This window comes from Schistocerca nitens, chromosome 2 (assembly GCF_023898315.1).
Source record: "Schistocerca nitens isolate TAMUIC-IGC-003100 chromosome 2, iqSchNite1.1, whole genome shotgun sequence".
In the NCBI taxonomy this organism is placed as follows: Eukaryota; Metazoa; Arthropoda; class Insecta; order Orthoptera; family Acrididae; genus Schistocerca; species Schistocerca nitens.
The window spans coordinates 313,272,643-313,285,201 of NC_064615.1; the positions used below are offsets into that span (position 1 = coordinate 313,272,643).

At 47.4% G+C, this 12,559-nt stretch overlaps 1 protein-coding gene across 1 annotated transcript in view; it reads right to left on the reverse strand.

The window, feature by feature from the left end:
• The window catches only part of LOC126236082 (probable chitinase 10), a 390,810-nt gene that overhangs the window by 118,722 nt on the left and 259,529 nt on the right, over positions 1–12,559 (reverse strand). The window contains exons 5-7 of the mRNA XM_049945145.1: positions 11,559–11,738; positions 8,743–8,866; positions 5,392–5,701 (exon numbers count right to left, since the gene is read on the reverse strand). Of these exons, the coding sequence (XP_049801102.1) occupies positions 5,392–5,701; positions 8,743–8,866; positions 11,559–11,738 (614 nt within the window). The remainder of the gene's footprint in view (positions 1–5,391; positions 5,702–8,742; positions 8,867–11,558; positions 11,739–12,559) is intronic.

The window sequence follows — 12,559 nt, forward strand, 5'->3', positions numbered from 1 at the left end:
TCTACGCTACCATTACATTCACGTCTTCAGCATTCAGACAGAAGAGGCTATAAAAATATTTTATGCCAGCTGCTCTTTTTTTTTTTTTTTTTAGAACGTAGCGGCCGCGGGTCCGGACTGACGCGCCTGGAACCGCTTTTTTTTTAGACGCTAACCCTTTTTTTTAGTGCTCTACCAACTTTTTTTTTACCAGGAACAGGGAAATTAACAAAAGATCTTTATTGGTACAAACTGAAATACAACAGAAATGCCACCCTTCCGGCGAAAATAACACAAGACATTATACTCGTACAAGGCGAGCAATTTTTTGTTTTGTTTTTATGAAGAAGGTGTAGGAAAAAAAGAATAATAATACTGATGTAAGCTAAGAGGTGTGAAGCAATATACAGTGGAGTGAGGGAGAAACCAGTGTGTTCTGGTATATTGCATAAAAGAAAGGAGGCGCGTGTCCATGCGTCTACTCCTCTGTGGGTTACAATATAGAAAGTAGCGCGGGGAGTCTCAGATGTCAGCAGGGGGGCGGGAGTGCTGTCGGCGTGTGGCACCATCCAACTGAGCGGGGGTGACGTAAAGATCGCATGGAGGTAATTGGCGAAGAAGGCGCGGTAGCGCGGTCGGTGTTCGACTTGATTGTGGGCGGTTTGTAAGTACTGCCAGAAATCGAGGCGTGATTTGTCGCCATCGTTATACATGTAGGCGATCGTCCATCCCTTGACCCATACAATCGCATGATTTTTGGCGGCGGGGAAATAAGTATTCTCAGGATGGATAAAAGTCCATGGGGCAATCGAGTCCGGCGGAACGCGGAGGTAACAGGCAACGAACTGTCGGGCTAGTTTCCAGACGTCACTGGTGGCAGCACAAGTCAGTTGATGGACATCGTCATCCACGAAGTGGCAAATGGAACAAAGTGGTGAGTCCATTAGTCCGATGGCGTGAAGGCGATGATTTGTGGCGAATTTTTCGTTTGCGACTTGGTACCATGTTGCCCGGACGTTGGAGGGAAGAAAAGGCTGGTGGATATGACGCCAAACCGTGGGCCACCGCTTGGACGGATGTCTGAGTTCGATATTGTTTCTGGATAGGGATCGAAGCAGTGGGGTGTAAAAATCTTTAGGTCGAGGAGAACGCGTGGTCGGTAAGTGTGTGTGAGCATAACTGAAGTCGACGATGAAATCAGAAATGTGCGTCAGATGGTGCTTGATGTGTCCGACTGGCACTGGTGGTGTTATGGTCGCGGGCACAAGAATTTCCAGCAAACTGCGCGTAAGAGAGGTGCCCGCGTGCCACTGCTTGTACATGGTGGACATGTACAAGGACGCCGCTCGGAGTCGCACATTGACAAGGCCGAGGCCTCCCGCTCGCATGGGAAGGGTGAGCGTGTCGTAGCGGACCCTAAAGAGCGTACCGGCCGTAAGGAAGTATCCGAAGGCAGCCTGGAGGCTGCGTCCAATAGTTAATGGCAGCGGGAGGACCTGTGCGATGTGGACCATTCTGGACGCCACATGTTGATTGAGGTATTGGACACGTTGTAAAGAATCGAGTCGTCGGAGACGATTTTGTCGCATCGTCGTGCGGATAGTTTGGAGTGCACGCCGAAAATTGATGGCAGCGGAGCGGCGCACGGTGGAGGTGAAAATGATACCAAGGTATCGTAGTTTTTGTACACACGGGAGAGGTGCTAAGTCGTCGTGTGAGAGGCCGCGTCCAATGGGCATCGCCGCGGATTTAGCCACATTCATGTTACTGCCCGCTGCAGCGCCGTACGTTGATATCAAATCAAGTACCGTGTGTGTTTCACTCCGTGAGCGGATCAAGAGGAGGAGGTCGTCCGCATACGCACGACATCGAAAACTGTGCTGTCGCAAAGTGAGACCAGAAAGGTGGCTCGTCAGACTCCCGATGAGTGGCTCCAGGCTTATGGCATAGAGTAGGGTCGAAAGTGGGCAGCCTTGCCGTACGGAACGCCGGATTGCCACTGGTCCCACCACACGGCCATTAACCTGAATCAGCGATTCGGCGGTGCCGTACAGGCGCCGGATAACGTCGATAAAGGCTGGTGGAAAACCCATGCGGTTCATCACCGAGAACAGAAAAGGATGCCGCACTTTGTCGAATGCGCTGTCAAAATCAATGGCAACCACTGCGGCGCGGAGTCTGCACGCCGCTGCCAGTGCAATTAAATCGCGACATTCTCCTGTGGCCGTTTGTATATTAACTGAGCCGCCCGGAGTTGTCTGTTCCGGGGATAGAATGCTAGGCAGGACCTTGCGGCATCGCGTTGCCAGTAGGCGTGTAAAAATTTTATAATCGGCGTTAAGCAGAGTCAGGGGACGGTAATGTGCTGTCGTCGCACCTGTTGTCGGTTTGTGGATGGGTATAATAATTCCCGTGACGAAGGACGGCGGTACGGCGTTCCCCATCGTCAGCAGTTCATGAAACATCGTTCTCCACCGTGACGCCATTAGTGTGAGGAAAGCGCGATAAAATTCTATCGGCAATCCGTCGACACCAGGTGACTTATTCAGTTAGCTTCCACGGTGCACGACTACGCCAGACCACCTGCTTGGGGAAGAGAATGTTGCAGATGTAGGCACAGTGGTCCGAAAAGGCCAGGGGCCACAGTTCTGCACCTTGGACTGCAGGTGTGAGTTCCCGAGAGACGTAAATCCTCCTATCAAGGCGGCTCGCGGAGTGACTCGTCTGGTAAGTATATCCAGGCGCGTCGCCGTGCCGAACTTCCCAAGTGTCGCGGAGCAACAGATCGCGGACGACAAGACGCAGTTCTTGACAGGTGTTGTAGTGGGGCACTTGATCTTTGGGGTGCAAGACACAATTAAAATCACCCCCAAGCAAGTAATGGTCGCAGCGTCCAAGAAACAAAGGAGCGATTTCTTCTGAATAGAAGAGTGCCCTGTCGCGTCTGCGGGTGGAGCCTGACGGAGCGTAAATGTTGACGATACGCGTCCCCATGACGGTGACGGCCATGCCTCTGGCAGATGGAAGGTACGTGATATCGGTCACTGGAATGCCTTCTCTGGCGTAGATGGCTACGCCGCGTCCCAGGTGGTCACCAGGAGAAGGATAAGTGTTATATCCCGCGACGTCTGGAAGTGTGGCCAAGTGTACTTCTTGTAGTAGTGCGATATCGACGTCCGATGCCCATATCATCTCTCGCAGCAGTTGAAGTTTCACGGGTGAGCTAATGGTGTTAGTGTTGATCGTCACTATTCGGTAGGTTTGGAGCCGTACCCCGCCGTGGAGGGGAACTCCACCGGCGGAGGATGAAGAGGGGCGAGGCAACGGTGAGTCGTGCCGTACGCCACCTGACGGCGTTATCAGCGGCGTAACGATGCTTCCGTCTGGGGTAACTCTGTCCCCATCGTGTGGTCCGGGTCCTCATCGACGTCCTCACTCCACACCATTGAAGGCGCTGTCGTTGTGATGGTCGTACGTTCCACGTCGGTCGTAGGGGCGGAGGACGTCTCGGCGGCAGTCGCAACGGTGGAGTCCATTGGTTCAGGAGCACCTGGGCGAGCCAGTAGAGTAGGCATCGACACAGCCACAGTCGGCGTCATGTTGTCCTCGTTCGTATCGTCGTGCAGGTTCTCCGAGGTCTCGTCGGGTCGGATGGCCTCTGGAGCATCAGGGGGAGGCGATCCGTCTCGTTCCGAGACCGTATGGCGCCTCCTCTTGCGCCTCTTAGGTGAACGTTGTTTGCGGGTTCGTCCCTCCGTGTCGGAAGACGGAAGGGAGTCGCGTCGCTCTGAGAGGAAGGGCGTCGCGGGAACGTCAAGTGAAGGGGCGTCCATATGGTCGGGCGGGTGGGGGTCGGAAGTCGTCGCTGTTGGTAGTGGTGCCGGAGTAGCAGCAGGCTGTGAGCGCGACGTGTCGGCCCCGGCGGTATCCGTAGCAGCTGGAAGAGTCACCGGTACATGGTCCGACATGCGGCGGCCGGTGGGAGGAGAAGAGAGCGCCGATGCGTAGGTGATCGGTAAAACCGTCGTCGGAGCCGGAGGTGCCACGGTAGCGGTTGGCAATTGGGTGATTCGTCGCTGAAGACACTCAGATCTGCGGTGGCCTTCTTTGCCGCACCCAGAACAGGTCTTGGGTTGGCCGTCGTATATGACAACCGCGCGGCACCCGCTAATTTGCAGGTAAGATGGCACGTGGCGATGGAGATCGATGGTGATCTGCCGTACACCGTTAAGAACGGGGTACGTTTGGAATTGCGCCCAGCGTTCGGCAGTGTGGCCATGTACAGTGCCATATGGGCGAAAAGCCGCGATAACGTCTTCCGCCGGGAGCTCGAACGGGAGTTCGAAAACTCGTATGGTGCGCATTCCTAAGCCGGCGTGGTCGACAGTGACCGCTCCGACATTGCCGTCGGCGTGGCAAAAGCGTAATCCATGGTTGGTGTCACGAAGTATTCTTTCACATACCGCGTCACTGACGACTTTGACGTACACCGTACTGCTTAAGATTGACAAATGGATGCCCAAGATGTCGGAAGCTGGGATCTTAGCAACGTCGCGGAGGAAGCGTTCCACTTCCAAGGCCCTTGGTCGTGCGTAGTCGTTGCAGAAGGTGAATCGTAATGTTGATTTTCTAAAACGGTTGGCCATGGTTCTAATCCACGTAAGCGACGCGTAAGTGACGGCCGCGGAAATGTAAACAACAGCGAGCGCGCGCGCTCCGCAGGCGGAAACAACGACACGTCCGCACTGCACGGCGGTGAAAGCCGGACTATGAGCCACCGGTGACACAGAGGACAGTGCGCTGCAGAGACTTGTCAATGGCTCGCTCTCCGTGAGATCCACACTTCTAACTTACTGTCCACACACCACGTTTGTAGTACCCCTGCCCACTATTCTCATTACTCGCGGCAGTCAATCTACCGATTCCAGTAAGAGTTTGGGCAATGTGAGTGCATCCGCACTGAAGAAGATCACTGCCCGGTAAGCCTTATCTATATGAAGATGGTATCTTCATATATTTCTGAAGACCATGCCTCCCCTCTCAGCACAGCAGCGCCCTTCTACCAGAGGTCAATACGGAAGGGCTCTCCTCCCAGTTCATGACCTCATCTGAAGAAGTCAACATCATAGTGCAGAACCAAGTATCAAAAGTTTCTGATGAAATGTACTTTAGTTATGTTGCATTTTGTACAGCACGAAAACAGTTTGTTAATAAGTGAATTAGTGATGCTTTACTAGTCAGTGACAGCTGTAGTAAATTCTCCAGTATTCCTGTTTGAAGGAGTAAATCTTTCATTCATTTATGTAATTATGATATTTCAGGTGTTGTAGTTTGATGAGCCTCGTCCCAGAGAAAAGAACCCACAGTTATGGCCGGACGTCGTCTGGTGACGACATAGTGTGCTGGACGTACCTCGTAGTAGGCGAGGAAGCCGCCCTCCTTGGTGAAGTCGCCGGCCTTGCCGCCGCCGCTGGCGGGCGCGTTGACCTTGAAGTTGCTAGGGTTGCTGAGGGTGAAGGTGCGGCCGTACGTGGGCATGCCGATGACCAGCTTCTCCTTGGGCGCGCCCAGCTTCACCCACATGTTGGCCGCGTGGTCGACGCTCAGCTGCTTGCGCCACTCCGAATCGGAGGAGGGCGCGTACAGTGGCGCGTTGTGGCCCGTCTCGCGCTCCCACTTGCCGTGGAAGTCGTACGCCATCAGGTTGATGAAGTCCAGGTAGCTGCGGCCCAACCACACCGGGTCACTCTCCAGCCGATCTCAAAGAGTCCACAAAAATACACTAAGTCGTCCAGAACACTGAAGAGTTCTAAATCTGTAGTGATGAGGTAGAGACGCTGCGACAAAAATAGAAGGTAGCGGGTATTGTGTTCTGCCATGGGTATGGGTTTCTGAGTTTTAAATGTCTCATTGCTCAATGTTTATGTGACCACACAACATTAGAGTTGAAAATGAGAGAAATGTGTGAATGCCTACGCATTTTGTGTATACATCGTGATTCAGCTGCCCCTGCCTATGGGTTTTATGCAACCTGCAGCTCCTTCAAAAACCATATGCACGAGTTTCATCCTTTCGCCCCGCTATGCGTAACCTAGTAGTCCTACAGAAAAAATGAACAGGATATTTCTGCAGGAAATTTAATGTAGCTAAATTTTCGTCTAGGATACATTTACCCTGGAGGCTATAGTCTTTAAAATATTCAAGAAAAATATACAAAAGTGATACTCAAACGCGTTTTTCTCGAGTACCCCGAAAACCGTTACCTACAGCGGAAACGTATCCCAGTCCAAAATATGACAACATTAATTTTATTACAAAAATGTTCTGTTCATTTTTTCTGCAGGACTAATAGATCGCACATAGCTGGCGATAGAACGTGAAAATTTCGTGTGTGGTTTTTGCTGGCGTTGCAGGTTGCATAAAACTCATAGGTAGAGGAGCAGTTGAATTATCCCGTATATGAGAGTTATTCTGAAAGTAAGGTCTGGGCGGTCGCGAAATGAAAATCACAGTGAAAATCAGATGAAACTTTTCGCAGCTGTGTTGGGCTGTGTCTCTAGTATACCCATCGACTGTGTCACGTCGCTGTTTTCAATTCGGAACAGGCAGTGCCCACGTAAAGATGCCTAGAAAATAGTGTCTCCCATCAAGTGCCTGCTGAGTGATTTCTCCTGATTTCATGCACCGCACGCAACGTAATTGTCATGAATTTCCTTCACAACAGTTCTCGGTCACACACTGCAGGGCCAATGAAAACGCTCGATGGATACTTATCGTCACCCATAATGGTTCCAACGTGTTTCCCTCTGATTTTCATCTCTGATCACAAAAACCGCTTGCGATGAAGACAAAATTTTGGCGCAGACAACGAACTGCAGACCATCGTAAAGAATTGGCGAATAGCACAGTCGGTGTTGTTTTATGGCGAGGGTATTGGGAAACTGGTACCACGCTACGACAATCGCCTAAGTCAGAGTGGTGACAACGTACAGAAGTATCTGGAAGGTGTGGCTGCTGCAAAACATTTTTAATTTTCACTGTGGTTTCCATTTCGCGACCGATCAGAGTTTCAGAGAGAGAGTACTAATGTATAATAAGAATAACTCTAACCAATGACGTTTCAGTATCAGGATGATAGTGGGAGCTTGCTGAATGTCAGACTATCAAGGAGTAAAGTAAAGAAGAAAGCCTGAGACCCAAAGAGACAAGCCTGAGACAAAACAGTGTAAGCAAAAAGACAGACAAGCCAAATATTAAGACAATATTGGTATGCTAACGAAATATCGATTATGTTAGTTTTGTGTGACAACATGTAGCTTTAACTTTGTTTAGTGTTCGTTTAACGATCTTATATTGGATACATGAGAACTGCAGGGCATTTACAATTAATTCATACTACGAGCTTGGCCAGCATATCAACAAGACGAAAGTCATCAAACCAATGTGGTGTACTTTTTCTTTCATATACGTGCTGTATATTGCCAGTGTGAACCACCAAGTCTCTAGCTTGACACACAGAACTTTTGGAATTAATCATTGACTAAATTGTAGGCTTAAGGCTGCAAAAGGAATTTTATCTGCAAATTACCTGCAATTGCTGTAGGCAACGTTTCGTACATTAACAAGTCACAGTGTACGTTTTTAAGCTAGTATTTTAACCGCAATGGCGTCCGCAGCCATGATACAGTTTTTAAAATAAAATACTTTCTCGTATTGCCTGTATTCTATACACGTTTTATTTCTGTTGCGTACACTACGACGTTTCGCCGGTGTAGCCATTTTTCAGGAAAAGTGTTAAACCCGTTAATCCCATCGTAGTACGCAAAATAAAAGGAAAATTGACACAAGAAACATCCAATGAAGGAAATTTAATTTCTTTCCAGAAATATAATGAGTTATGTTACGTTCTTCTGCCACTTCTGAAGCTGAAGTCGCAAAGAAAAAACATTACTTTCTGTATTGTAGAATGAAGGCTGTCACGACCCGATGTCTCAGAAGCTGGTGACTTTTCTTCAGTTGTGGTTCACGGAACGTAGTGCTTGATGGATAACAGCTCAATAGAATTGATAAGCGGTAAATGAAGAAAACTTCTCAAACCAATATCGCTGAAAAACCATGTTATTGGATGAACGGTATTGACAGAGCTATGCTGCCATCATCTGATCTTATGCAGCATAGCTCTGTCGAAACCGGTCATCCAATAAAATGCCCTGTTAGCGATTTTGACTTGTGAAGTTTTCTTCCTTTACCATACACTACAGATCGCCTCCAGAATGACGATGTCAGGAATGTATAAGAATTAGTAAATAAGTTTAACCTTTGACTGACGAAAATCGATGGTTAAGGTTTATCTCTGACAAGAATTATCTCTACTAATCTCGTGTAAACTTCTGCACACCCCTTTTTTTCACGGTATTTCTGTAGCCCCCGACGTCCGACGCATCAGTTTTCGAGACTTAGCGGAATCAGGAGCACCTCTGAAGATGTGCAGCGCATAAGCGAAACGCTAGGAGCGGAAAAGTCTTACGGACCGCGACCACAGAACTCGGAAGGCTTTCGGTATTGATTCTTAAGCTCTTTTGTCTAGGAACAAGACAGCGTATGTGCGCACCTGTATGACGAACAGCAGGGACACACAGTTAGTTACTACCGAGTATCACCATTTTCACAGTGACACTTGACTACACTGAGAGCAGAGACAGGACAGAGGATGGTGGGACAGGGCGGGTGAATGAGTGAGTGTGTTTAGTGTTCGGTGTTTACCTGGCAACGGCGGGCACGTCGTAGCCTCCGCGTACGTTGTCCGGGCCCACGGGCACGGCGGCGGACAGCAGCAGGCGCGACTGCTTCACCTCCTGGGCCTCCGCCTCGAACGCCTCGCGCAGCTCTGCCGACACCACCAACGTGCACGTTTTACTTCTCAACACGTAACAGCAAACTGCGACTGTGTGAAAGTGCAGGCACCTTCAAAAAGTACCGGGTGATCAAAAAGTCTGTACAAATTTGAAAACTTAATAAACCACGGAATATTGTAGATATTGACACACATGCTTGGAATGACATGGGGTTTTATTAGAACAAAAAAAAAAAAAAAAAAAAAACAGAGTATTGCTAGACGCGTGAAAGATCTCTTGCGCGCGTCGATTGGTGATGATCGTGTGCTCAGCCGCCACTTTCGTCATGCTTGGCCTCCCTGGTCCCCAGAACTCAGTCCGTACGATTATTGGCTTTGGGGTTACCAGAAGTCGCAAGTGTATCGTGATCGATCTCACCATAACTCCAGACATGCTTTACAGTGCTGTTCATAACATTATTCCTCGACTACAGCTATTGTTGTGGAATGATGGTGGACATATTGAGCATTTCCTGTAAAGAACATCATATTTGCTTTGTCTTACTTTGTTATGCTAATTATTGCTATTCAGATCAGATGAAGCGCCATCTGTCGGACATTTTTTAAACGTTTTTTTCGGTTTTAATAAAACCCCATGTCACTCCAAGCAAGTGTGTCAATTTGTACCTCTCTATCTACATTATTCCGTGATTTATTCAGTTTTCAAATTTATACTGACTTTTTGATCACGCGGTATATGGTACTATGTTCTCTAAACGTATTATTCTGTACATACTCATGACAAGAATCTGACAACAAGATGAGCTTGGGACCCCACTGGTCCAACTCCTCCTCACAGCCTAATGTTTCCGGTCTTCAGTTGTGAGGCACCATTCTACACTCAGTCTCTGCTTTGCTGTTTTTCTATTATATGACCCACACATTTTTTACAATACCACAAACCGGGTACACTTTGGCCGATTTCAGACACAAATGCGATTATCATGACCGGTTTTTAAGTTCTAGTACAATATATAAATCAAACAGTGTGATCGATCATCAAAATTATTAATATAATGAAAAGTACTAGGAGGGAGTACCACGTACCTAGCTCCAAATTTAGTTATGCATAATACGTTCAGTTGCATCCGTGTTAAACCTGAATACTCGTTTCAAAAAATCCGGTGCAGCTGGAACTAACGTTATCTGTTCTTCGTTTAGCGAGTCAGTCTCTGGAACTTGTCGTCAAACTAACTTCATTTGTTGTTTCTGAAGACATTTGACATTATACGTTGTATCTGAATCACTATCTGAACTACAGTGGTCTGCAGTTTGAGAAATATGTGACTGACATTTGTTTTTCTTAGTTGTATGCACATTAACAGTTACAAATGAGCCTTCTTCTGTATACTCAGGGTTAATGGTTCAAATGGCTCTGAGCACTATGGGACTTAACATCTATGGTCATCAGTCCCCTAGAACTTAGAACTACTTAAACCTAACTAACCTAAGGACAGCACACAACACCCAGTCATCACGAGGCAGAGAAAATCCCTGACCCCGCCGAGAATCGAACCCGGGAACCCGGGCGTGGGAAGCGAGAACGCTACCGCCCGACCACGAGCTGCGGACCTCTCAGGGTTAATGTTTATATTCCTTAATACATCTGTTTCATTGGAATGAACACTGTTTAATAAATTACGTATTTGTAATCCTGGGGTAGGAATGACCTTTGGTCAAAGTAACTCCGAAACCGAAAGATCATGCACATGGTATCAGAAATCGTAATATGGCAGCAGATATATACATGTAAACAAAAAACTTATCAGTCGTATGTTTCGAGAATTAATAGAGTAACATACATAATATAATTGGAAATCTAGGCGCTCAGTCCGGAACTGCGCGACTGCTACGGTCGCAGGTTCGAATCCTGCCTCGGACATGGGTGTGTGTGTGTGTGATGTCCTTAGGTTAGTTAGGTTTAACTAGTTATAAGTTCTAGGGGACTGATGACCACAGATGTTAAGTCCCATAGTGCTCAGAGCCATTTGAACCATTTTTATAATTGGAGACACCGATGGCTTTGTTGTTAACGCAATTTTTCATACACAATTGCAAGTCACAACATGTTCGCCAGTAGCTGTGCAAGAAAATCGGCACCAAACAGTATATACTAAACGCTCAACTGAGACACAGCAGAGAGCTGCAAAGCTTTTGATGTGTGAATGGTCAAAGTAGCTACGACGGTTAAAGTATACTCGGTTAACGGTACCGGACTATTTCTGGATAAATATTCATTGCAAACCGTGAAACTCGTTACATGAGGATTCTCTTTGTTTCAAGAGGTCTGAAAACACGCTGTAGTACATAATTTCATTTTAAAAAGTACAACTGTCTTATTACACCTGTTGATAGAAATAGGTCTACACGTAAATTAGTCTACACTCAGTTTCCGAATCCTTGTTTTGACAGAGAGAACCTATCGTGAAAGATCAGACGTGACCGCTCTGTGGGACGCGCAGCGTTAGTCATAAAACTGTATGAATCAAAAAAATATAATTTCTCATATACATAAGAAGATATATAGACAGCCTGTTTCCTCTCGCTCCATTTGTGACTGGAATAGGAAAGGAAACTGCTAGTAGTGGTACAAGGTACACTCCACCGTGCACCATACTGTGGCTTGCATTGTGCTTTCTTCCGCATTAATATTCAGTACGGACACTCTCTGTAATATTGTACTCACCTTTGAGGAGCAGCACGAAGTTCTTCTTGTCGTCGGTACCCTTGGGGTACTCCCAGTCCATATCGAGTCCGTCGAAGTCGTGCTTTCGCAGGTAGGGGATGGCGCTGTAGATGAACGTCTGGCGCGTGTAGCGAGTCTCTGACATCGCCTTAAACTTCTGTGTGCCGAAAGACCAGCCACCTGAAAGTGCAAAAGCGACAGTCAGTTTCTGCCCTGCAGTGGCTAAGAGAAATTCAGAGAAAATATCTAGAAGTAGCGTAATTTTGTGCCACTTCTTATCATCGTCAACCATGTCAGTGTTTCCTTAAACAAGTTAGGATTGTTGCAATCAGAGAAGTTACATAACCATTTTCCCTAAAAATATCATTGGCTTTCAGCTATACACATATCAGGAAGCAAACTACAACTTCAGAACGCACTTATTTAGTGTTATAACTCTACTCTTCCACAGAAAAGTCGCAAAATAATCCTCCATGGGTGCTTTCTCTCTCTGGAACAAGCCACCTGACATTCTACAGAAAACTCAGTAACTGCTGCATTTAATAAAATGTTTGATCCGGTGAACAACCGCCGTTGAGGAACATATTTATAGAATAAAATTCCTCTTCAGCTACTAGTAATTTTCTTAAGTTATTCCACGACTGATTTATAAACTCAAAGCTTCAGCTTCTGGTGCCAACAAATTATTGTGGGAACGTAAATGTACGGTGGTTGGGCCTGTCACTCACAGGGGTCACAGCCATGTGAAACAAACGTATGGGACCCTAGGATGAGCATCCACAGTGCCCCTCCTGGACAGCATGACACAATCAGGCGAGTTGTTGGGGCACATGGGCCATCCTATGCCACTTAAAAGAAGGCTGTTGAATCTTTATCCGATATCTTCCATGTACTGGGTTTTATCACGTGAAATTTGGAACCCAGTTTTTGCCTCTATTTCATCGCGTTCTTCTACAGATTAGGCTGCTTCTGGTCTGTTATTGGACAGGACTGCAACCTCA